Source organism: Octopus sinensis, linkage group LG6 (genome assembly GCF_006345805.1).
Source record: "Octopus sinensis linkage group LG6, ASM634580v1, whole genome shotgun sequence".
Taxonomy (NCBI): Eukaryota; Metazoa; Mollusca; class Cephalopoda; order Octopoda; family Octopodidae; genus Octopus; species Octopus sinensis.
Window position 1 is genome coordinate 86030854 of NC_043002.1, and position 26705 is coordinate 86057558.

The following is a 26705-nucleotide window of genomic DNA, read 5'->3' on the forward strand; positions in this document are numbered from 1 at the left end:
TGCAGGGTGTTCAACAAGCACCCATCTCACCAAGCAGGCCTGATGGGGTTGCCAGTTTAGTCGCTGATGATCTGACCATGGAACAGGTTGTACTGGACTATATGGTACCAGTAGCACTCAAGAGCAACCTGACATAGATGCATATATATATATATAAATATACATACACACACACACACACACACAAATATATATATGCTTACATGCATACATATATATACATGTGTGTGTGTGCATGCATATGGACGCTACTGTCTTCTTGCCTTGATATCGCATGATGTCTGGTAATGGAGAAGTATTACTGTGCTTTGAAACAGGCATGGGCTGGTGATATGAATGGCATCTAGTCTTAGAAAATCCACTTCAACAGAATTCCACATGACCCATGCGAGTATGGAAAAATGGATGTTAAACCGAAGATGAACTACAGAAGCTCTAACAGTCGACGAGTGAATACTACGTTCCCAGAGCAACCAATTAATTGATCGGTCGACGTCTTTCTACTCATCTATTGTTTGTAACTACTCTATGCAATATTGACATCAATCTCTACATAAGTTCTTTTCTGCAAAATCAGGTTTTAGTGCTACAGGTAATCTAGTATATATAAATAGCAGCATGTGCATGTATAATGACTAACGCATACATTTCCACAATTCTCAACCGATTTTCACCAATCTTTATGTACACATTACTTATATCCCAAGGATAATCATGCATTATAACATTTTGCCCAGAGCTCCCATGTAAGTGGAAATAGTTTTTTGTATGTAGGATTTCCATATGTTTTTAATCTTTTCATAAAAGTGAAAGGATTTTGTCTATTTATTTCCACTGTCCACATACAAAGGTGATTCAATTGACTAGGAACACTGTACATGATGAATATCCAATACCAAACTATTTACATCTACATATTTAAACTGCATTAAACTTTGGCAAGCTTACCTTTACCTATCCTGAGTTACTCGAAAGGTGATGTTCCCTCCATTCTCTTATCATCATCATCATCATCATCATCATTTAACGTCCATTCTCCATGCTAGCATGGGTTGAACGGTTCGACCGGGGATCTGGGAAGCCAGAAGGCTGCACCAGGCTCCAGTCTGATCTGGCAGTGTTTCTACAGCTGGATGCCCTTCCTAATGCCAACCACTCTGTGAGTGTAGTGGGTGCTTTTTACGTACCAAGCGAGGCTGGCAACGGCCACGATCGGATTGGTGCTTTTTACGTGCCACGGGCATGGAAGCCAGTCAAGGCAAAGCTGACATTGGCCACGTTCGGATGGTGCTTTTTACGTGCCCCTGGCACAGAAGCCAGTCTAGGTGGCGCTGGTATCGGCCACATTCGGATGGTGCTTTTTACGTGCCACTGGCACAGGGATCACAACTGCGGTTTCCAGATGGATCAGTATCCATGACATCTACTTTTCCTAAGAAATTTCAATTAACAGATAAGCAAAGGGGTCAGTTCTATGAGCCCGTCAAGCAGGTTAGTTTAAGAATTGATGGTTTTAATATAATGAAGGTGACATTCTAACACTTCAGTATTCAGATTACTCTGTTGAATGTAATGCTTAATTATTCAAATTGTTTTGAATAAACTAAGAATTCTCTTGTAACTATAAGATTTCAATGATATGATTGTTTATTTTTAGGATGAAATTGTAGGATAGGAGTAATAGGTCAGATCTGGCCAGTTTGTACATAAAACAGGTAGAATATTTTGGCCAAATATAGCTGTTTAAATGCCATGGGAAACATGAGTGTATATCATCATCATCATCCTCATCATCGTTTAACGTCCGTTTTCCGTGCTAGCACAGGTTGGACGGTTCGACAGGGGTCTGGGAAGCCAGGAGGCTGCACCAGGCTCCAGTCTGATCTGGCAGTGTTTGTATAGCTGGATGCCCTTCCTAACTCCAACCACTACGTGCCAGGGGAAGCTGGCAGCGGCCACGATCGGTTGGTGCTTTTTACGTGCCACTGGCACAGAAGCCAGTCAAGGCGGCACTGGCATCGGCCACATTCAGATGGTACTTTTTACGTGCCACCGGCATATATATATATATATGCACATACACATGCATATAAATACAACAGGCTACTTTCAGTTTCTGTCTGCCAAATACACTCACAAGACCATGTGGTTGGGAAGCAAACTTCTTACCACAGAGTCACACCTGTGCCTAGATAGAAAGCAAATCCTTGGGCGTTGCTGTCTTGAGTCCTAGAACTCATAGTTCTGGAAATCCAGTTTTCATGGCCTATATAAGTAACCAAGATCCCAGCATTATTCCAAGAATGGGACACCAGTCCATCACAAGGTTATTCATTTACAGCTGAGTGGACTGAAACATTGTGAAATGAAAAAGCAAGAATACAATGCACCACTCAGTCAGGATTGAAATCACGATCTTGTGATAATGAATACAACAACCTAATCACCAGGCCACATACCTTCAAATAAAGACACACACACACACACACACACACACATTATTAGCTAGTTTGCAAACTCAAACTGGTACTAGTTTCTTTATTATTGCAGCAAAGTTTAATTACAGAACAAAACTCTATACATTCCCTGAATGGCTGTTATCAGTTCAAACAAATCTTGCTGTTGCTTGGTTTGGCACTTTCATCTCATTATTTTTTCACTCCAGTGAAGAAAACAGAACAAGAACAAAAGCAAAAACAAAACAAAACAAACTATATTTAAAACCAATTATTCTGCATTTAGGTTGCAGTTAGCCACTCTTGACTGGTTGAAAATTTCCATTAGGGAGAGAATGAGATAATATAATCTTTCAGAAAGTTTGTATTAAAATTACAAATCTGCAAACTGTCATTTGATAATCAAATTATGGCAACAAGCAGTGCTAAAAATAAAATGTTGCTCTTACCACAAGGCAGAAGAAACAAATATGGTTTTCAAGTAATGAAAAATGTAAGTGCTTTATATTGATTAAGAGTAAAATTTGAAATCTGAGGAAACTGCAGAAAATCTGTGTTGACAACAATCTTAATAAAATGCCAGAATGTACATGTCAATAAGTTTAGTTCCCATGAGGTTTAGGGATCTGTGCCTGAAATATCAAGAATTTTCACTCTTCACAGCAACAAAAATTATTGGCACTTGTTAATTCACTTTCACTACATGAGGGTTTTTAATGCATTACTGTAAAATGATTGAAAGTTATTACAGAATTGGAAAATAAGTCTTGATTTATATAACTAAATAAATTTATTTTTTTAAAGAATAAATTTAATGAAGAATATAAAAGTGTATTATAATATACAGGAGACTCAAGAAAGAAATTCTAAATAGATATGCGTAAAAGCATATAGTAATGTAAGTCATTCATGTAAACTGTTTCTAAGTCATGCAGTCATACATGTTTATCATCATCATCATCATCATTGTTTAACATCCGCTTTCCATGCTAGCATGGGTTGGACGATTTTGACTAAGGGCTGGTGAACCAGATGGTTGAACCAGGCTCCAGTCTTGATTTGGCAGAGTTTCTACAGCTGGATGCCCTTCCTAACGCCAACCACTCTGAGAGTGTAGTGGGTGCTTTTACGTGCCACTGGCACGGGGCCAGTCAGGCGGTACTGGCAACGACCTCGCTTGAATCCTTTTACACATGCCACCAGCACAGGTGCCAGTAAGGCGACTTTGGTAACGATCACGCTCGAATGGTGCCCTTTTACATGCCACTGGCACGGAAGCCAGTTGGCTGCTCTGGCAACGATCACACTCGGATCGTGTTCTTGGCACCCTACTAGCACAGGTACAAGTGCCAGTAAGGCGACGCTGGTTTATACATATCTTATATATATATATATATAAAACTGAGAATGTATGTCTGTCTATCTGTGTGTATGTGTGCATCACTAAAACTCAAGAATTACTCAACCGATTTCATTCAAATTTTATATATGCATTACTTAGGGTCCATTGAGTGTCATGGGCAAGAAAACTTTTAAACTTCTTACCTAATGCAAGCCCAGAGCGATCTCTTACACTGTTTCAGTATTACGTGCCAAAAGTGAAAAAATAACATCTCTGTTGTAATGTGATCTAATAGTTTCACTTTTATTTTGTTTCACTTTCAATGGTTTCACTTTGAATACTTTCATTTCTATTTCACTATGTATGTATATACATGTTTGTATATATGTATATATGTGGGTTCAGTCCCACTGCGTGGAACCTTGGGCAAGTGTCTTCTACTATAGCCTTGGGCCAATTAAAGCCTTGTGATTGGATTTGGTAGACGGAAACTGAAAAAAGCCCGTTGATTATGTATATATATGTGTGTGTGTGTGTGTGTGTGTTTGTATGTTGGTGTGTTTGTCTCTGTAACTTAGTGTTTCAGTAAAAAGACCAATAGAATAAGTACTAGGCTTACAAAGAATAAGTCCTGGGGTCGATTTGTTCGACAAAAAAGGTGATGCTCCAGCATGGCCACAGTCAGATGACTGAAACAAGTAAAAGAATAAAAGAATATGTATGTATATATATAAGTTGAGTAGTCCTTTTCTGGATGGAACCTAAGATGTCTCTCTGTGCAACAGCAGCTGTACCAGATGTGAAAGCAATACACCATTGAGGGCTTCATTTAGGTTTTGTAGATTGACTGCAGTTTGGAAGGTAGAAAAAACTTGTGTGATGTGCAATGAATGAATCGATCTTTTATGGTTTGGATGATGGGCTTGTAAGCATTGTGGTGCTGAGTAAGAGCCGCCCATAACTACATTATCCAAGGAACTTCCATTTCTAAGATGGTAGGACATAATTCAGGCCAAACTTAGCAACTGTTTCTAGCAAGTCAGTGTCCACATTGAGGCTCTCTAATTGGTTCATAGATAGGTAAAGTGATTGTATCTTAGTGTTGTGATTCCACTATAGTGTGATTTACTATGTTTCTGTTCATAGAAACAGTGTACATTTGATAAAAGGTGCCTAGATTGAATGTGGATGACTCCTTAATGATGCATAAATAATGGGGTTATCTGCATAGAAGTGTATGTAGTTAGCAATAATAGTATATAGATAATTAATCTATAGAAAGAAGAGTGTAAGAGACCGAATGAACTCTACGTGTACACCAGAGTTGATAACATGTTGATTAGAGAGAGCCTTGTCTATGAACACAGCAATGAAGTCTGACAGACGCCTCCAATCCAGGAGATAACAGATGGATTCCATGGACTTGCAGCTTAGCAATAAATTTATGCTAATAATAGTCAAAGGCTTTGCATCAATTTTAATTTCATCAATGTTCTCAAAATGAGAGACCACTAATGTGTGATACGAGAAGGTCTCTGATAGACCTGATTCTATAGAAACTGTCCTAACAGACAGTAAGGAGGAGAAATTGAAAGTGATAAAAGAGATGATTATTTTCCAGCACCTTTCCAGACCCCCTTCGGTCATGACACTGACCATGGGATTGCACCTAGAAAGTTACCCTCCCAAGCACAAGTCTGGGCAAGGTGGTTTATGGAAGACCAGCAGTTGCCCATGCATACCGGCCTCCCCTCTCCACGCCACCAGTGTTATCGAAGGGAAAGGCAGCAGCCGATACAGCTTGGCACCTGTGACGTCGCAACTCATTTCTACAGCTGAGTTAACTGGAGCAACGTGAAATAAAGTGTCTTGCTCAAGAACACAACATGCAGCCCAGTCCGGGATTTGAGCTCACAACCTCACGATCGTAAGCTCGACACTCTAACCACTGAGCCATGCGCCTTCAAGATATTGGAAAACAGAGCAGTAAATCAGTAGCTAGGGTGGATCAGAGAGGTTGTCCTTCTTGGGAATGGAACATATTGTCATTTATGTCAGGGAGAAGGATGTTGAAGAGATTTGGTGAAGATAAAAGATAGTTATACAACAGGCATGACAGAAGTAAATAGACACACCATAAAACGTTGTTTTATGCTTATTCTAACTTAGGTTTACAGTTTGTATTAATTGACATTTTTATGCTTCAGCTTCTATATGTGACTTTAATCATGCCATGTACAAAAGAAACCTTGGACCTATTTGAATTTCAAACAGGCTACATTGTGGGTTTTCTGCAGGTGGACATAATCAATGTAAAATTGCAGAAAACCTTGGGATCCCATTTGCTACAGTTAATAGAGTGATTGTGCAATTCACCAGAGAGGGGAAGGAGTCCACATCGCTTCATGCAGATCAACTAGGGCCCTCTGACAGGACCCTTCTCTTTGTTAAGAGAAGTGTGGAGGATAATCTTTGTTGCAAGGCCTCTGACATAGCAGAACAAGTTGATGTCAGTCCCAGAACAGCTGTTAGGTATCTCCACAAACTTAGTTACTATGGCAGAGCAGCAAGAAGGAAGCCATTTCTTTGACCAAATGGAGAAAAAATTGAGCCTGTAAGATGGTGGAGAAGCCACTAGCATTTTGGGACACTGTCATATTCTCTGTTGAGTCCAGATTTGCTGTATTTCTTGACAGTAGTCGAGTGTAGGTCTGGAGACTCTGTGATTAAGAATTTGATGTGCAAAGATTGCAGCCAATAATGAAACATGGTCTGAGGAGCAATTTGAAGCAATAGTTGATCAGAGCTGATGGAGTGTGAGAGGAACATAAACTCAGATAAATACATATCCATATTGGAGAAAGGACTCCTTCCAACCTTTTCCTGTGGTGAAATGATTAAAGAAGACTCTTTATTTATGGAAGATGGGGCTCCTTGTCACACAGGTAAAAGACCCAAGATTTGTTGGGTGAGAATGGCATTAAAAAGCTTCCATGGCCAAACCAGTCACCAGATATGGACCCTATTGAACTCTTCTGGGACATAATGGACAAGACACTTCATAAAAAGAACAAGAAAGCATCTTCAAAGCTAGATCTTTTGAGATTACTGCATGAAACTTGGCAAGAAATTCCACAAGAGAATATTCATCATCTGATCATGCCTAACAGCAGGATTTGAACTCAAAACATAAAAGGATTTAACTAATGACCATGCCGCATATTGTTTGTTGCCCAACCAATTCTGCCATTCTAGCTTCATTACAGAAATTATCAACAATAAACACTTAGTTTCTATATTGGTGTCAACACATATCTAACTTGTGTAGCTAAAAAAACAAAAACAAAACAGATAAGCCACTGAATAAATACATATACTTACCAGGGTAGGAATGTCGTTTAAATGGAGAATTTTGGCGATGATGCAGACTTCTATTTATATTAGTTGTTGAGTGCACGTTATTGTTGTTGTTGCTGTTTTCAGAATGTACCTAAAGATTAAAATCAAAAATAAATTTTCTTCTCAACTGGAGTAAATAGTTTTATGACTTTAAAGGTCACATTAGTAAATGGAATGAAACAGGCAAAAAGACAGAAGTTTCTCATCATTAATATCATTAATGTTATATGTTAGCTAATTATCAGTAGCATAACTTAAGATGAAATTAAAGAAAAAAACAAAATAAACAATATGCAATCAATATTAGTGTGAAGTATTAACTCTTGGAAGCAAGTAGAAAATTCTATAATCAATTTTCATCATGAAAGAGAAAAGAGTTTTAGTCATTACTTCAATCATTTAGTTAAATGGGGGAGGTTTAATACACTTTATGTAGTAAGCCCATACATTTTTTAACCAACTAAAATTATGCTGGCAATGAAAAGAAATATCATAGGTGTTAATTATAATCCTTGACAAAAAAGGCAAGGGAAACAACTCTGAAATCTAAATTAATTAAAGATTGTATAGGGGTATGGATGATACAGTATACAGGGGAAAATGAGTCTGATCATTTGGATCAATTTTTATATATATTAAAGAATGTTATTGTACTAACAAACTGATTTTAATGAGTTAAGTGAATTTTCTAATATGATGTAAACGTCAATATTGACAAATATATGTATAACTAGCAGTATCGCCCGGTGTTGCTTGGGTTTGTTTCAACCCTTTAGAATTGGAATTTTTGAAAAGTAAAAATTTTGCATTATGTAGCTTGTTATTCTCTTTAAGTGAATATTTTTCTTGTTGAAATACACCGAAAAATGGCGATACAGCAGCAAAAAAATCGTAAAAAATAGGGATTTTCATAAAAAAGAAGCACCTTTATGATGTAAATAATTTTTGGTCTTAACATGGTCCGATTTGAATTTCATCTTCTACAGAATGAAGAGCAAGCCTTCTTCTATCATACTCTCAATTTTGGTCAACTTGCACCACAGGGTCTCGAAGAAGATAGTGTTAGTTGAAGGCTACCAAACCTGCCACACACAGACAACTTCAGCTTTATATATATATAGATTTGCAATAGATTTGTGATTTAAATAGTCCTGATCGAAATATCTGCTCATCTTAATTCAGTACTAACAACATAATAATCCAAAAGATGAACTCATATGGACTAATACAATATGGATTTAATGAGAAAACAACATATATTTCCAAAGTAATTAAACTAATACATACAACAAGACCGCACCCATTACATAATGAAGACCACTTTTTTGTCATTAACTAATGAAATAATAATAAATGTAGTCAAATGAAATATGTAAGTCAATCTATAACAATGAAGATTAAAATTATATTGGTTATCATGACAATAAAAGAAGGAAGTAACCTTAAATTAAGAGATAAGAATCGTCAATTGATTAGCTATCTTTTCAACTGAACAATATAAAAAAATTCATTTATTTGATTACCTATATCTTAGGGTGGTGAGCTGGCAGAAACTTTAGCATGCCGGGCGAAATGCTTAGCAGTATTTCGTCTGTCTTTATGTTCTGAGTTAAAATTCTACCAAGGTCGACTTTACCTTTCATCCTTTTGGAGTCGATAAATTAAGTACCAGTTGCATACTGGAGTTGATCTAAGCGACTGGCCCCCTCCCCCGAAATTTCAGGCATTGTGCCTAGAGTAAAAAAGATTATCTATTGTAGTAAAGATTGTTTGCCAACATGACATTGCAGTCCTGGTTTAAGATGAATGTTTCTGTAATTTAGCCCCAGGAGACATTATCTCCAGCTGGCTATACAACACGATCTGTGTCCTTATATTTTCAAACAAGGGAATCTAGCATCCCCACTCTGGGGAAAAATTTGGACTGGTATTTGAAGAAGATATAGATAATCTCACTATTTCTAAATCTCACAACATGAGATATTGAGCAACAGTGCTGTGTAGTAAAGATTGTTTGCCAACATGACATGGCAGTCATGCTAGATTCCCTTGTTTGAAAATATAAGGACACAGATCGTGTTGTATAGCCAGCTGGAGACGATGTCTCCTGGGGCTAAATTACAGAAACATTCATCCTAAAACAAGACTGCCATGTCATGTTGGCAAACAATCTTTACTACACAGCACTGTTGCTCAATATCTCACATTGTGAGATTTAGAAATAGTGAGATTATCTATATCTTCTTCAAATACCAGTCCAAATTTTTGCTTTGTAATAGAAGGGCAGAGTTAAATGATTTGATCTTATTATATCATGTATTTTCCATACATAATTTACATTCATTTTGCCATCATGCTAGCAAATTTAAATGCTCTTACTCCATGATGGCGTTCCCAAAACTAATCCTTTAAAATATAATAAGCAGTGACCCTGTTGTCAGTCAAGTACATTGAGAAAAACTGAGTTATGTAAATAGAATTGGGAAATAATGTAATGAGTTGTGGATCTAAGTGACAATAAGGTGACAAAGTAGTTACAACAAATGAGCTGAAGTGGGAATCATTTGCAGAAAACCGAAGGAAATAATTACAACTGTACAAGTAGTAGAGATGATAAAGAGAATTTCCAGGCCAATTGTAGATCAGCTGTAAACTATTGGTTTGAAATTTTGGCCCAAGGCCATCAATTTTGGGATGGGGATAAGTTGATTACAGCAACACCAGTCTCGACTGGTACCTATTTCATCAATCCCAAAATGGATGAAAGGCTAAGTCAGCCTTGGTGGGATTTGAACTTAGAATGTAAAGATGGATGAAATACCAGTAAACATTTTGCCCAGTGAGCTAATGGTTCTGCCAGCTATGAAATATTTGTGAATGAATGTCAGTGCATCAAGTTGTGTGTGTTAGAGGGAGAGAGCAGGAGTGAGAGAGCGATGGGAAGACAATCCAGGCTGTGTAAGTAGTCATGGGTCAGTCATGAGCCTTTGAAATCATAAGGTTACACCTTATTCTGGTTTCCAAGTTATATAAGTGACCAAGAGTACAATACACCCTATTGAATGAGATACCAGTCCGTTATATGGTTAATTTCCTGCTGTTGCAGGTACTCATTTTCAGCTCAGTGGACTGGAACAGTGTGAAATAAAGTATTTTGCTCAAGGAAACAATGTATAGAGAGTCTGCATTTCCTCAGGTTTGAATAATGTCTGACAGCCCTGTTGCCCTGGAAATTTAGACAGATTTTGACAGTTTTAAGTGAGTATGCATAAACCTTCAAAATTTTCAAAGCTAAACAACAACATGCAATGAGTATAATTTCACTTCAAAGTCCAGTCCTTGTTGCAGCGAGGTAACTCATACACTCCAATGACCCTGAGAGTTATGCTAATGAAGTGCAAGCTCCTGTTAGGGCCTCCTATGCAGGTCAAGTTAAAGGATAGAGGCCAATATGAACTAATATGGTTTACCTCTTCCTAACTGTAAAAGTAGGTATGCCTAGGGTCAACACAACTATCTAGTGAAAAAGCAAAATTACAGAAGCATAGATGATAATTGAAAAAGATTTTTCTCAGGGAAGGCACGATACTGAGGCAGTGATGAAAAAGCAAGGGTCCAACTGGAGAGGAGCAGAAAAGACAGCCCAGAATTGAGAACAGTGGAGAAAAGTCATTGAAGTCCTATGTTCAATAAGGAATGAAGGGATTGAGCATAATTAGACTAAAAATTTATTTGGAAAGAAATCCTATAGAAATTTAGATATTTAGTTCAATATCTCATTATTTAGTTCAATCTCAAAAGCATATGATAAATGCACAAACCAAAGGAAAACAGACGCAGAAAGCTGCCAAATCCTAATCAGTTATTGGCCAGTGGATCAAACGCAATCTTGCACCTTCAAAAATAATATAGATCCCCTCTGGTGTCACCAGCAGCAAGAAACTGCTGTGAAATGGTAAGCCAACAAACGGGATTAAACATAAAAGAAAGTGAACAAACAAAAAAATAAACAAATATGCAATACAGAAAGTGAACATACAAACATGAAATAAATGTGATTCAAGAGAAGATCATCAGTGGATGGACAAAGGACAAAGACAAAAACAAACAAGATGGTACTGAGTTAGTTATGGGACTTAAAGGAATGCAACATAGGAGTGGCTGTGTGGTAAGTAGCTTGCTTACCAACCACATGGTTCCGGGTTCAGTCCCACTGCGTGGCATCTTGGGCAAGTGTCTTCTGCTATAGCCTCGGGCCGACCAATGCCTTGTGACTGGATTTGGTAGACGGAAACTGAAAGAAGCCTGTCATATATATGTATATATATATGTATGTGTGTATATGTTTGTGTGTCTGTGTTTGTCTCCCCAACATCGCTTGACAACCGATGCTGGTGTGTTTACGTCCCCATCACTCAGCGGTTCGGCAAAAGAGACCAATAGAATAAGTACTAGGATTACAAAGAATAAGTCCTGGGGTTGATTTGCTCGACTAAAGGCGGTGCTCCAGCATGGCCGCAGTCAAATAACTGAAGCAAGTAAAAGAGTCAAGAGATTTACATATAAAGAACCTCTACATAGTTTCCATTTCTCAAGTTCCAATTAGAAAGTATTGATCAACCCAAGGCTACAAGTAAAGACACTAGTCAAAGATGATGTGCTGTGCAGTAGAATCAAATTCAAAACTAGATGGTTTCTAAGCAAACTTCTTAACCACACAGCTATACCTGCATCTTTACACATATTTTCATTATAAACAGTAAAAAACCCAATTTTATTTTGAAATATTTAATGATTTTATCAATTATCATGAATTTAATAACTAATGGCAAATATAAGCAGCATGCTATCAACAAACAGACTTGTTATGACAGTAAGGTTTTTTTTTTATATAATCTCATTATATTTGATTTTAACTGACAGTTTAAATATTTTAAACATGTGCACAAATATTTTGTTCTTTCTTGTTCAACTATATTGGTGAATTTGTTATTTTAGTGAAACCAAAATTAAAAGGTTTTCATGGTTTTTTTGTATTTTTTCCTATATAAATATTTCAAAATGATGTTATAGCTCATTTGCTAAAATCCTCTACACTTTTAACATTCAGCTTAAAGTGTCAAATTTAGTTTTAAAAAACCCCCCAACTTTTTAAATACAATATTCCAGACATTTCTGTTTATAACTAGTTTTGCAATTCTGTTTCTTTGATTCTTTTAAATGCTTCATTTACTCAACTGTAGCTATGCCGAGGCTCTGCCTTGAAGGGTTTAGTTGATTAATCTGACCTTAGTGCTTATTTTAAGCCTAATGCTTATATTGGTCTCTTTGTGCTAAGCCACTCAGTTACAAGAATGTAAACAAACTAACACCAGCTGTCAATCAATTTGGGACAAACACAACTATTACATACAGACACACATGTATTAGCCTGGAGGTATAGTAGAAGAGACTCATCCAAGATGCTGTGCATTAGGACTGAACCCAAAGCCATTCAGTTGCCAAGTGAACTTCCAACCATACAGCCATACCAACACAATTTTTTTTAACTTACTGGCTTTGGAGGAAGAACCAGTGCCATGGCTTACACAAGCCCTTAACGTCTGGTAAGACTTATCTCGAATAAATCTCTTTGGAGCTGTTTAGATTTTAAGGATGGATAACAGTGTAAACCTTAAAGACCACATAATCCTGTGAGGAACAGAAATCCCTAGGAACAATGCCACACAAATCGTATAATTAATGGGATTTGAGGCACATTCATCATAGAGTTTGACAGAAGTTGAATACAGAAAGTTGATATTAAATTATGTGATGAATTCAGTCAAGTGACCTACTGTCTTGGCTACTTGATCTACCCTATATAACTACTAAATACTGACCTAACTTTTTACCTGTGTTTCAGTCATATGACGGTGTCCATGCTGGAGCACCACCTTGAAGGATTTTTTGTTGAACAAATCTTAGTTTTTAAACCTGGTACTTATTCTAAAGGCCTCTTTTGCCAAACTGCTATGTTATGGGGATGTAAACACACCAACACTGGTTGTCAAGCAGTGATTGGGGGACAAATACAGACACAGAGACACATACACATAAATATATACACACACACACACACATATATATATATAGATAGATAGATATGTATACACTGGGTTTCTTTCAGTTTCCGTCTACCAAATCCACTCACAAGACTTTGGTTGGCCTGAGGATATAGTGGAAGACATTTGTCCAAGGTGTCACACAGTGTGACTGAATGTGGAACCATGTGGTTGAGAAGCAACCTTCATATCACACAGCCACACCACGTCTGCACCTTATTTTTATCAACTCCAAAAGGATCATCATCATTTAACGTCTGTTGTCCATGCTGGCATGGGTTGGACAGTTTGACTGGGCTGGCATGCTGGAAGGCTGTGCCAGGATCCAATCTGATTTAGCATGGTTTTCTATGGCTGGATGTCCTTCCTAATGTCAACCATTCCGAGAGTGTAATGGGCGTTTTTACATGCCATTGGCACGGGTACCATTTGTATGACAGCGGTATCTGCCATGACTGCGATTTTGCTTGGCTTGATGGGTTTTCTTCTCAAGCATGACATAATATCAAAGGTCTTGGCCATTGCCTCCTTCAGGCCCAACACTCGAAAGGAACTCAGCCACTTTGCCTCCATGAGGCCTAAACAAAATTGAACTCAGTGACATTTGAACTTAGAATGCAGAAAGTTGGAACAAAGACCATAATTCTGTACAATGCACAGATGATTCCACCAATTTTCCACATGAGAGAGGAGACTTGCATACATAAGCAACCACCAGAATTCGATAAAAAAGACTTTGTCCATGCCTGCACATAGTAAGGTGAAAACTACATAGACAACTCCAACTGAAAGAGCTTCCTCCATCACTGTAACAATACCTGATAACTGGAACAGCTATGGTCTTGAGATCTGCTAGCATTTATTTAACATAGAGTTTATTTTTAAATATTAACCTGAAGCATCTATAATATTCTTTCCTAACCATTTTATTCATTTCTGCATCAGATATCAATAATGTCAACATCACCAGTAAAGGTGAATCACCTCCTCAGATTAATATATTTTTAATCTAGTTCATTGATCCTTAAGTTACACCATGGTCTAATTCTTTTATTTCTGTGTCTGTGTATAGTAATATATCATTTGGTTTCTGAGTTGTATTTCCCTTCAAAGTTGCTTTATTATTTCTTTGCTACTAAAGCATGAAGAAAAGCAAAAAATGAAAAACCACAACAACATTACAATTCAATATAACCAGTCACAAAAACAGATTATGATATAACACGCACACATACACACATCTTTATATTTGTGTTCATATCTATCTATCTATCTATCTATCTAAATATATATTGATACACACACAATCACAAAAGACAGAAGAGAGAGAGATAGAGAGAGAAAGATTAACACATACATGAATAGTAAATGAATATATGTTAATAAAAATCAATATGCACACAGATGAATAGTGAATGAATATATATGATTGTAAAAATCAATATATATGTAGATGTATACACACATACATAAATATATATATATATATATATATATATATGTATGTATGTATGTATGTATATATATATATGTATGTATGTATGTATATATATATATATATATATATATATATATATATGTATTTCTTAAAATAGAGTTTTCCAAAAAAGAAAAGAAAACAGCTTCAGTAAGGATTGATATATAAACATTATACAGGTGGAAAAAAAAGGAAGAAAAAAAAAGAAACAGAGTTCAAAGAAACTGGTGGTGGTCAGTTGTCAATTACCCGGTGAAATTGTTGAGTTTGAATAAGTTTGTATGTCATGGATAAAAGAGGAAGCCATTCTTTTGTCTGAGAGAAAGAAAACAAACAGGAAATATAACAGAAAATATTTCTCTCTTAATCAGAGAGGTAGTCCTGAAACATCAAAGACTATATCTCAGCTGTAGCTAGTACCTTAATGTCAATAGCCTGTATATTGAATAATGTCAAACACCTGTTACATAATGTAGATGGTGTTGTCAGCCCAATTAATCTGCATCATCATCATTTTACATGTTTTTCCATGTTTGCAAGAGCCAGATGAGTACTCCCCCACATCCAACACAGCATGTTGTTGTTCCTTCTCGAGCCATGCCTGGCTCATAAGGGCCGGTTTTCCGGTTTCTTGGTGCATAGGTTCCCCACCTGAGCGGAACACCGGTCCGTCGCAGGTGAGCTGCAAGATGCAGGAGGAAAGTGTGAGAGAAAGTTGTGGTGAAAGAATCAGCAGAAGTTTCGCCATTACCTTCTGCTGGAGCTGCGTGGAGCTTAGGTGTTTCGCTAATAAACACACACATCGCCCGGTCTGAGATTTGAACCCACAATCCCTCGACCGTGAGTCCGCTGCTCTAACCACTAGGCCATGTGCCTCCACTAACACAGCATCCTATCACTTGTTGTATTCCATTGTCATCTTCTTTGTGAGGTTCAGCTTCCTGAGATTAGTCTTCACTATTTCTACCCATGTCTTCCTTGATCTTTCTCATCCACTGGTTCCTTCTACATGAGTCTCTGGATCTCCTGGCATTTCTATACTTATCTGTCATCATTTAGATGTATTGTATGCCTGTACCAACATAGTCATCTCTCTTGTTCATTACATATGGTTCCTTTTCTACCCCGTTTTTTCCTCACTTTATTTGTGCTTTATCATTCATACTCACTAACTAACATTACATATCAAGCAGATTATGCTTGCACCATTTATTTCCAGCCTTCACACATCCTCTGCATACTATTTTTACATCTCATTATTGTGCAGCATTGCAGTTCATTGTAGCATCATGCCCATTGCTTTTCATGAAGGAAACTCAAACAGCATTTGTAATGCTTGGTGTCCAAGTGCTGCTGCCAGGTGGTACTTCATTTAAATGTATTGAGCAATCCGTAAGTTAATGATTGCTTTCTAATATAAGTTGTACTGTTGTCAAAGCATAACATAAAGAGAACCTCTTTATGCTTAAAAAAAAAAGAACAGTAATAGACAGCATGTATTATGTGTAATAAATATGATTGACGTACATTTTAGTGAAACATAAACATTGAATGGAGATGTGGATAACAGAAATGCACAAATAACCAAAAGAGCAAGAAAGACAACTATATTTGTTTGGTATGTGATATAAATAAATGATGAGTGTTGGCTAATACTGATAAGAAGTAAAGACAGAAGGGGAAGTCTGTGAAAAGTAGTGATGAGTTCAGATCTTAGGATTTTGGATTTTCAAATCAGTTCATTCACTTGTTCATTTGTTTAATATCTGTTTTACCATACTAGCATGGGTTGGAAAAGGATTTATTTTAAGGCAACATTTTACAGCTAGATGTTTTCCCTGTTGTCAACCCTTAACTGTTTTGCAATAAAGGGTTTTAAAAAAAATTTTATCAGCAGTCAAAGATGCAGAAAAACTAGCTGTAATGTCAATACAGAATGTCAAAATCATATCACTGCTTTGCTTAGATGGTAACAAGAGAAGCTGTGGGATGTCTACCTTTAGACATACATACATGCATAGATGTTGGTGCATGCATGCATGTGCACACACACACACACACCAAATTCACCCACATGGCATTCGTTGGACTGGCGGGGTATAGTACCCTAGGTGCTTCACAGTAGGACTGAACCTGAAACTATATAGTTACAAAGCAAACTTCATAGGCTCACAGATGATAACTATCCAAAATTACTAATGGCATATCATAATGCCAACCCATAGAACATAAATGATGAAACACTGCTGTTGATATAGAAGCTGCTGCTAATAAAGATGAGGGATTAAAAAAAGGTTTTAGTAAAAGAAAGGCAGTGTTCAAGACCTTTTTTTTTTTGTGGACTGACAATATTGTTTAGGGAAAAGGCTTGATGGTATGTTTAAATCTTGATGCAATGTGTCATACTACAAACAGACTGTAAGTCAGGAGCATTTTCTCCAAACCAGTCTTGGAGATCTTGCAAATAGGAAGAACCCATGAGTTACAGATGTAAGAAGTAGAACCTGAAGATATCAAGATATACTCAAACTGGAACTCTGATCTAAATGATTATAACAGAATAGATTCCTCTAATGGCACCCAAGAGCATGACAGTTATGTGAAAAACTGCAACAGTTCAATTGTGAATTATTTTTTAAATTTTTATTTTTTGATATCTTTCAATTGTGAATAATGTGTCCCCAAAGTCCATCCCCTCCTCACCGTGGTGGGGATGCTGGCAACGGGTAGTGCCGTCAGGAACTTCGGTTCCTGGTAGGGCCACCCAAAGCAGATTGGTCTGACACCGAGTGGTATTAGGGCCACAACCCGGCAGACGGGGCTCTGGTGAAAATCCTCGGAGTGTCTGTTTTGGCAACCGGTGGCTCCTTGGTCGTTCTGTCCCTGCGTCTGTGGACAATCTGTGGCAAACAGGATGTCTCTACATGCAGGATTGTTGGGGACTGCTTGTGAAATCCACATATTCCCATAAAACTTCTTCCATGAATTCTCAATGGTGAATGTTCGAGATGCCTTGAGGGTGGTAGAAGAAGCTGACTCAACCCGTCCAGGGTGAATGTTGCCACAAGTACAAGTACAAGTAAGTAAGTAATTGTGAATAATGGACAGTTCCTTTTCCTGTAATATTTTCTTTTTAATGAGAATAGTCAAGTAGTTCCTTACAGCAAGAAACCTGCTCAGCTCTGGCCCCTTCTCTCATACTATTTCCCATCTTTTGCCCTTAATCTACTAACATGAAGTTGTCCCCGCTACTTCATCATGAATTTGTAGTCTTGCAGCCTGCATGATGACCTCACTCGTGTTGATAGCACCAGAAAAAGCACTCAGTACATGCTGCAAAGAAGTTAACATTAGAAAGGACACCACAGAAACCACGCCAAAGCAGGTAATGGAGTATGATGCAGTCTTCAGGCCTATTGGATCCTGTGAAACTGTCCAACACATGCCAGCATGGAACATGGACATTAAATAATGTTGATGAAGATGATGATGATGATGATGATATATGGAGTTTTACTTGTTTGGCAACTAATTTCATTTTTCAAATCTTTTTGTCAAGAGGAAAAGCAGGGTCCACAACCCCTCTGAAGGTCTCTGAGACTGGTGGGAAGAAGGAATGGGGTAAGACATTCTCAAAGCCTGGCTTGAATATTTACAAGACAATTCATTGAGAATTTACAACACACTGGGACTCTGTTAAAGACATCCAAGGTGCCAGGTAGTGATGGTAAACAAGGTGAGAAATTAAGTTTACCATTCAAGATTACTACCAGAGGGAAATTTGAACTCAGAATGCAAAGAATTCAAACAAATACCAGAAATTGCCAGATCTGACTTTTTATATCATTCTGCCAATCTACTGTCCTGAATTTGTACCTGAATTATTGATCCCTGAAAGAGTTAAAAGGCAAAGGATGACCTCAGTGTGATATGAATTTAGAGAGTAGAGAGTTGGAACAAATAATGTGGAGTATTCTATTCAATGAAGCAGTTATATCATGGAAGAGTCATATTAATCATTTAACAACACAAAAATCTATTATATTCATTCTTCAATTATTTCTTGATGTGATGATGTAATTGATTGTAAATTTCTTTCATACATAAAGAAAACACACACATGAACACACACAAATGTAAACACACATTTAAGTAAAAACACCAATTATAATATCTAAAAATTATAAGATTAATACTGAACAACCAACGTGTTGCTAAAGGTGCAAAATTATGATTGCTTTAGTTTCTGTGTGAAGGTGCATGGCCTAATGGTAATAAATTTGGACTCACAATCATTAACTCATGAGATCAATTCCTAGATCAAGTGCTACATTTTTTATTTTTTTTAGCAAGGCATTTTATGTTTCCAGTCTACTCACGTAAAAATAAATACAAATAGTGGTAGATGAGAGTTAAACATGATGAACTGGTGTGCCAATCAAGGCTGAGAGAGGGACTTTTATATTCTCAGTCACTTAAATATCTAGAAAACCAAGTCAAGCTCAGATCTAATAAGCCTGTTGTCTTGAGACAAACATTAGTCTGCGTAAGTAAGATTGAAGAGGTAAGTAAAACAGGAAGGGTATCTAGCTGTAAAAACATATATTTTAACAAAAGCCAGCTTTCCAGAAATAGCATGAAAAAAATGTTTTAAATCTTAGAAAAATACAATGAAACATTTTCTCCTTTTCTCCAATATTGTATTAAAGTGATATGAAATATTGATTGAATTTTACTTATGCATTTATTTGATTTATTTTTATCTTGGAGGAGGAAGAGCAATAATCACCTCTCCAAAATATTGCAGAGGAATAAAGTTTGGTTTCAACACGGAACACAATAAACCTATGGCTGACATACTAGACTTTATCGATTTCTTTCCTTGCTCTGACAGCCACTTTATAATGAACGCAACCAAAAACATATGAACTGCAAGCAGGAACCTTTACATGTTTTCTTGACATGCTATAAATAGCAGCCAGATTTTCTTCAACTAACATCTTATCTTTGAAAAGGAGAGAACATACTGGCTTTTGAAGTTTACATGCATCCCAAAAGATGAGATAGTCATAGCAGGAATGCGTTAAATCATAGGTTCCCAACAACAACAACAACAACAACCACCACCACTAAATGCATAAATTTAAAAAGCTGCTACATGTTACATTATAGATAATTTTTTTAAGTTTTACAGAATATTGTTTTAGCTAAACTGTGTGTTTGTAAACAGAAACATGCACATAGTTCACTGTCCTTCGTAATATCTATAGAAAGGAGTATTAGGTACAAGGTACATTTCTATCAATATTTTAATCTTGATAAATAAATCATTAATCCAGCTGAATATAAAGCAATATTGTATTTTGGATCCATTGATCTCTTTCTGAATATCTCGAGTCGCTTGGCATCCTGTTTCCATGCTGACATAGAAATGGCAGACAGTCACAAAACTAACTATACAAATATAATACATATAGTGTTACAGTTTCAATAAGATACGAAATACTTTTTATACACACAAACACACACACACACACATGCATACATGCACACACACACACACAGAGGTATACATGCACACATACACATGCGTACACATCTCTCATAACCAGGCTATAGATTTTCATTTGTTCCTATTATCATAGGTGCAGTGGGCTACATAACAACAGAGATGCATAGAAAACTGGAAAAGCTTGGGTTCTACAAAAAAACAAAAGAGCAGACTGATTTGTATCCTTGAAATACAATCGATTAGAGAAACAGAAAATTTGGAAAACATTTCAGGGATTCTCCATTTGAGGTTCCTGGGGTGAAAATATGCATACAATCACTACACAGAAAAATATGACTAATATTTACTACACTAGGCTGAAAAAACAAGTTTAAAATGATAACCTTCACCCAACAATATTACCACACCTAAATCAAACTATGCCACTAGTGAAATTCAAAGTAAAGGGCTCACTACTTCTGATAACAATTATGTCTCTATTAATTATGTAACTTGGGCTACAAATGGAAGGCACTTGATATGGTCAGCCCTGGTAAACACTTCCCACTTAAAATACAGTGGAAATAATAAGAAAAATTGGAAGCATGAAGTCCTGTGGTTCACACATCATTCTCTTTAATGAGTTACAGCCCAACATAAACTCTTTAAAATCTTTAAGTTAAATTTCCCATCCCAACAAGCCCACTATCAAACTCTCCTTTTCCACTACACTTAAGCTCAGCCCTATACTCATAACATTGAATGATGAAAGTAAGGGCTTGTAGAAAAGAACCCTAATAATACCAATAACAACTGTTGTGATTATAATAATAGTAATGATTATTTTCATAACTGTTCCCATAAAAGCAATAATGACAGAGATAATATCACTTGTAAGAAAAGCATAAAAATGACAACCCTCAGTAACGATAACAACTGTAGAGACAATATGGACAAATGTCTCCAAAAATCATGGAATAACAACCATGATAGAGCTAAAAATAAAACAATACTGATCCTAGTATTGGTAACACTGATTGGAGCAATAATGATAATAGCATTAATGGCAACAATAATGATATAGGTATCCATAAGAATAATAACTATAATAAATGTAATCTTAACTATACTATTAATAACTCCTATAGTAATATTATATATCAATCTTGCAATAACAAACATAGTCAACCAACCCTAGCTAATAAAGAAACTCCTGCACATTCAAAATTAGGACAGTATCATAAACAGTGTTAATGGTTATGATAAGAATAATAATAATATGAGCAGTGGCTCACATAGCAGTAGTTATAATCATTATAATGATTATAATCATAATAATAATATTTATTGTTAACGTAATGATTCTAATAATAATTATAATACTAACAATGATATTAGCGATAAAGATATTATTAATAATAGGATTGATAATATGGGTACATATAATGATCTTGACAAGACAAACAGAGCATCCTGTGTATGTGAGATAGGAAGACATGCAACATCAGAATATCTACTAATTGTCCCTTGGAGAGCTACTGTCTATGCTGTGATATTGTGTATAAGTGTATAGTTACCACAGCACACTTATATTCCTTCAGAATTTACATTGGCTCAATGACTAATTTTAAATGTCAATACCATACACATATTAGCTAATTCTTAAACACTAAATGAAGATTCTCTATCACCCTAACTGTCACTGCTTTTACAAAACTTTTTCATATTACCATAAATTGTTATGCTCTGATTGAACAAGTCAAGTCTTTGTACTCAACTTTCACCCTTTGGCCATTCTTCCACTTCCTCCATAACACTTGTCTACTGATTATGTCATTCCAATGACCATCATCTCATCTCATCTCTCAAACTCTATATTCCTTTATGTTACGCTTACATATGTTGTGCCCTGAAGGAAATCTTGTCCATTGCACACTCCTATTTATTTCCCCTTCTCTTCCCTCAAGTTAGCAGTTCACTGTTATTCTCCCAACTCACCTTCCTCCTCCCTCATATCTTATGCAACTGCTATATTATACAATGCTTGCCTCTATACTTTGACAGGGCTTGTTTTTATTTCCTACCCATCCTTAGTCTGATATGATTAATGTGGTGATTCTTTTGAGCTGGTCCACCTCACAATATCTGTCTCTTACTTAGCTTTATAGTCATTGTCCAGTGGTGGAGCGAGGAAGCATCGATGTTTCCTAGGGCTATATAGCGGTGGTGTAATTCCCTCTACGAGACTGTCACGTTATGTTGACTTTATACAACCACTCTATCACTCCACCACCGCTCGTGTCTCTTTGAGACATTTAGAAATTCAATATTTCTAATTATGGTGACCAGTGAATAGATTTCAGTGTAAATAGATAAATTTGCGAAGGTTTGGCAAGTATCACCACTAGCGGGGACTCGCTACCCTGGATTGATGACGGACAAGACCCAGAAACATGCATGTCTTCAGGTTGCTAGTCCTAGCTGGTGGGGGTGCTTGCCTCCCCTTTGCAAATATAAGGACACAGGAAATGTGTCAAAGCCGACAGGAAGTGTCAATGCTTCCTAGGGCTATATAGCGGTGGTGTAATTCCCTCTACGGGACTGTCACATTATGTTGACTTTATACAACCACTCTATTGCTCCACCACCGCTCATGTCTCTTTGAGACATTTAGAAATTCAATATATATATATATATATATATAATAATAAATATTAGGGAGTCTCCTCAACTTTATCATCTAGGTCAAATATTATTTGACCAAAGGTTATTGATTAGAAATAATGTTTCTGATCAATAGTCTTAGTTCAAATGTTTGACTTATTTGATTAAAAAGCTGTTAATGTTGAACAAATAAATGACAACAATTGATCAGATTGAACCACCTGATGAATGTCCAGAGAAGTGACAAGAAACGATCGTAGTGGATATCTTAATTATATTTAATTTATATAAAATTTTTTATGTATTGGATTAAGTCTTTCTTTGTTTGATTTGCATAATAGTGGTTTTGTCTCTAATTAATATTATATATATATATATATATATATGTATATATTTATATATAAATATATATATAAATATATATATAATTATATATAATATATAATTATATATATAATATATATAATTATATATATATATATATGTATATATATTAAAATATAAAATAATTTTCTATTATACCAAGAAATTACAGACTTCATAAAGCATATATAATATATTATTATTAGGTTAAAGGTGTCTCCTCAACTTTATCATCTGCATAATTAACTAGGTCAAATATTATTTGACCAAAGGTTATTGATTAGAAATAATGTTTCTGATCAATAGTCTTAGTTCAAATGTTTGACTTATTTGATTAAAAAGCTGTTAATGTTGAACAAATAAATGACAACAATTGATCAGATTGATCAAACATGACGTAGACATTTTGAAATCTATTAATATGGTGACTAACTTGAATAGCAGGTCACAAGAGTGATGAGACAGGATCTGAGTACTATAGGCATTGTCTGCTGGCTGATTAGGACACATTATGTATATGGATGACAAGTGTAGAGTGGAAAAGACTCACACATTAGCAATAAAGTACCCAAAACAGATGAAGCAGAGCAAAAAAATTATGTACATAGATTTCAGCATGTTGGACATCACAAGTAAGGCGACAAAGGATTATGATGAGCACTGGCTTGGGAAGGAAATTTCCTTAGGGGGTGCAAACCCCGGTCCAAAAATACTTACAAACAAGGTCTTATTTTTTTTTTTTTGTTATTTTTGTGTTTGGTTCTTTGAGATGGAACCTAACTTCAAGCTACTTTTTACACATCACTTTTTATTTACCATTTTCTAAACCTGAGAAAAATTAGTAGGGCTGCAAATTTTCGTTCTGCACTCTGCAAAAATTCTAGAGGGTGCGCTTGCACCACCTGCACCCCCTGTTCCCGGGCCCATGATGATGAGTGACTGATACAAAAGGTACATAATCCAATGCATCTCAGTAAGTTTGACTGACAACAAGTTCTAATTTTATCTTACAGATGAAAGAGTAGTAATAGAAAGAGTATCTAGTTATAAATCCAAACTCTAAAAGTGCATGCTATGAACAGTGCCTGTATTTCAAAGGGTCAGCTTTGTCACATTCTGTGTCATGCTGAATTTTCCTGTGAACTACATTAAGGGTATATGTTTCTGTGGAGTGCTTAGCCATTTGCATGTTAATTTCATGAACAGGCTGTTGTCTTGATGGCATGGAGAAATGGATTTAAAAATAATTGCGTGTGAATAAAACTGGCACTCCATCAGTTATGATGATGAGGGTTCCAGTTGATCAGATCAAGAGAACAGCCTGCTCATGAAATTAACATGCAAATGGCTAAGCACTCCACAGAAACATATACCCTTAATGTAGTTCACAGGGAAATTCAGCATGACACAGAATGTTTCAAGGCTGACCCTTTGAAATACAGGCACTATTCACTTTTCCCAGCTGAGTGGACTGGAGCAATTGGAAATAAATATGCCCATTCAAGTATCATAATAGCATAATAATAGCACTTTTGATTGTGTATTTAATTTTATATATATATATATATATATATATGCACACACTACTTATCCCACTACTTCTACCACACCCTTACACGCTCCCACCCCTTATTACTTTAGTTCACTGGAAGTGAAAAGCTGACACTGTAGTACATCTCCAGCTTATAAAACTTATAAAACATCACTCATTTTAAGAAAGTTTCTGTCTTTTAGTATGAAATCATGGAAAACAACATTGATATTGAACAATGAGAAGAAATCTCTGAACGTAGATGATGTTGAAATCTCATGTATTTTTCAGCATTATTCTCTGTCATTCCTCCTCTTTTGTCTAGTTCTGATGCCTCTACCAATATTACTCAGTTAAACACAATATGGCTATAAATTTTATGAGAAAACTATTGGCCATCTTTTTCACATGGATAATAAAGAGCCGGTGGCAAGATGGGAACCACTGGCCTATAGACTGGTTGTACATAATGCTATTAATTCAGCCATCCATGTCTTCTGAATCATGGAACACATTTGCATCTGTTGATATCAAAAACATAAATAGTGAATTTGGTAAGAGGTTGGAAGGGGGAATAATAAAAACACATAGAAATTCCTGGTTTCCTACAGATTTACATCTGAAGGACTTTGCTCAAATACCTTATCAGCTGTTCTAATAGTCAGCCTTTTGAATGTAATAGGTTATTTCAGACAAATGAATCGATATTTAGACATTTGTACATATTGATGCGTGTGAAAGAGAGAGAGAGAGGGGAGAGAAATAGGGAGAAAGAGAGAGAGAAAGAGGGAGGAAGAGAAAGACAATGAGGAAGAGGGGGATTTAAATTTTGAATTCGCAAATTTTAAAACAATATGGATATTTACACAAGCATTTTCTGCGTTTAAGAATGGATTCTCTTCCAAAAGTAACCACTTAACTCTTACAGCAATAGAAATTGTACTTATTTTACAGTTATAGTGATTCAAGCCAGTGGAGTTCATGTAACTTCAAATTAAATTCAAAACAATTATGATTCAAGTGTATTGAAATAACATGTATAATCATGGTTAATCTTGGGTTACAAATGAGAGAAGTAAATAAAAAACAAACTACATACTGGTTTATATGGATACTCTTTGATGGCTTTGGAACAACTTGGTTGGCAGCAGCGGTCAGCCACATCAGCAGCTGTTTGGCCAGTGCTGTCTTTGATATTTGGATTGCAATTATGCCTCAGCAGGATTAAAACACACTGAAATTAGATTAAATAGTTGAAAAGATGAAATATTCAGCAAAAGAAGATAAATTTATTTAAAAAATTTTTTTTTAAATATATTTTATCAAAAGAAGAATGAAATAAAATTTATTAAGAAAATTTTTTAAATATATTTTATCAAAAGAAGAATGAAATACTTGTCAGAGTGGTAGCATATAGTAAATATCTCTAATCAATGATTTAGATAGCTTGAATATTTATTAGGCTTTTGAATAATAAACTCTTTCTCAGCTATACATAATTTGCAATGAGTTGTCATATTTCTGTATGACCTGCATCCCTTTGAGGATCTTCCATTTGATACTGAAATCAGTAGCATGTTCTTTGATACTTTCACTGTATTCCTATTTTCTATATAGGAGGAAGTATAACTAAAGTATCTTTGTTTAAATTTTTTTTCTACAATATCTACATAGTGTTCATCATATTATGTGGTTTACTATATGATCACCATAGGAGTAGTAGTATAAGAAGTAACAATTTCCTTGCAAAAATAAACAAGAGTACTTACTACTATAGTTGAGTGATACACACATGCATGCATATATATAATGATATATCCTATTATTACAACATCTAGTTTCATACCTACCCAATGCTAACCAATGTCAAATACCCAA

The 26705-nt window shown here is 36.0% G+C and overlaps 1 protein-coding gene across 4 annotated transcripts in view; it reads right to left on the reverse strand.

Moving 5' to 3' along the window:
• Positions 1-26705, reverse strand: part of LOC115212841 (espin) — a 251507-nt gene that overhangs the window by 41393 nt on the left and 183409 nt on the right. For all 4 annotated transcript variants that reach the window (XM_029781613.2, XM_029781611.2, XM_029781612.2 and 1 more), the window contains 2 exons: positions 25927-26061; positions 7180-7288 (listed from right to left, as the gene is read on the reverse strand). In XM_029781613.2, coding sequence (XP_029637473.1) covers positions 7180-7288; positions 25927-26061 — 244 coding nt within the window. The remainder of the gene's footprint in view (positions 1-7179; positions 7289-25926; positions 26062-26705) is intronic.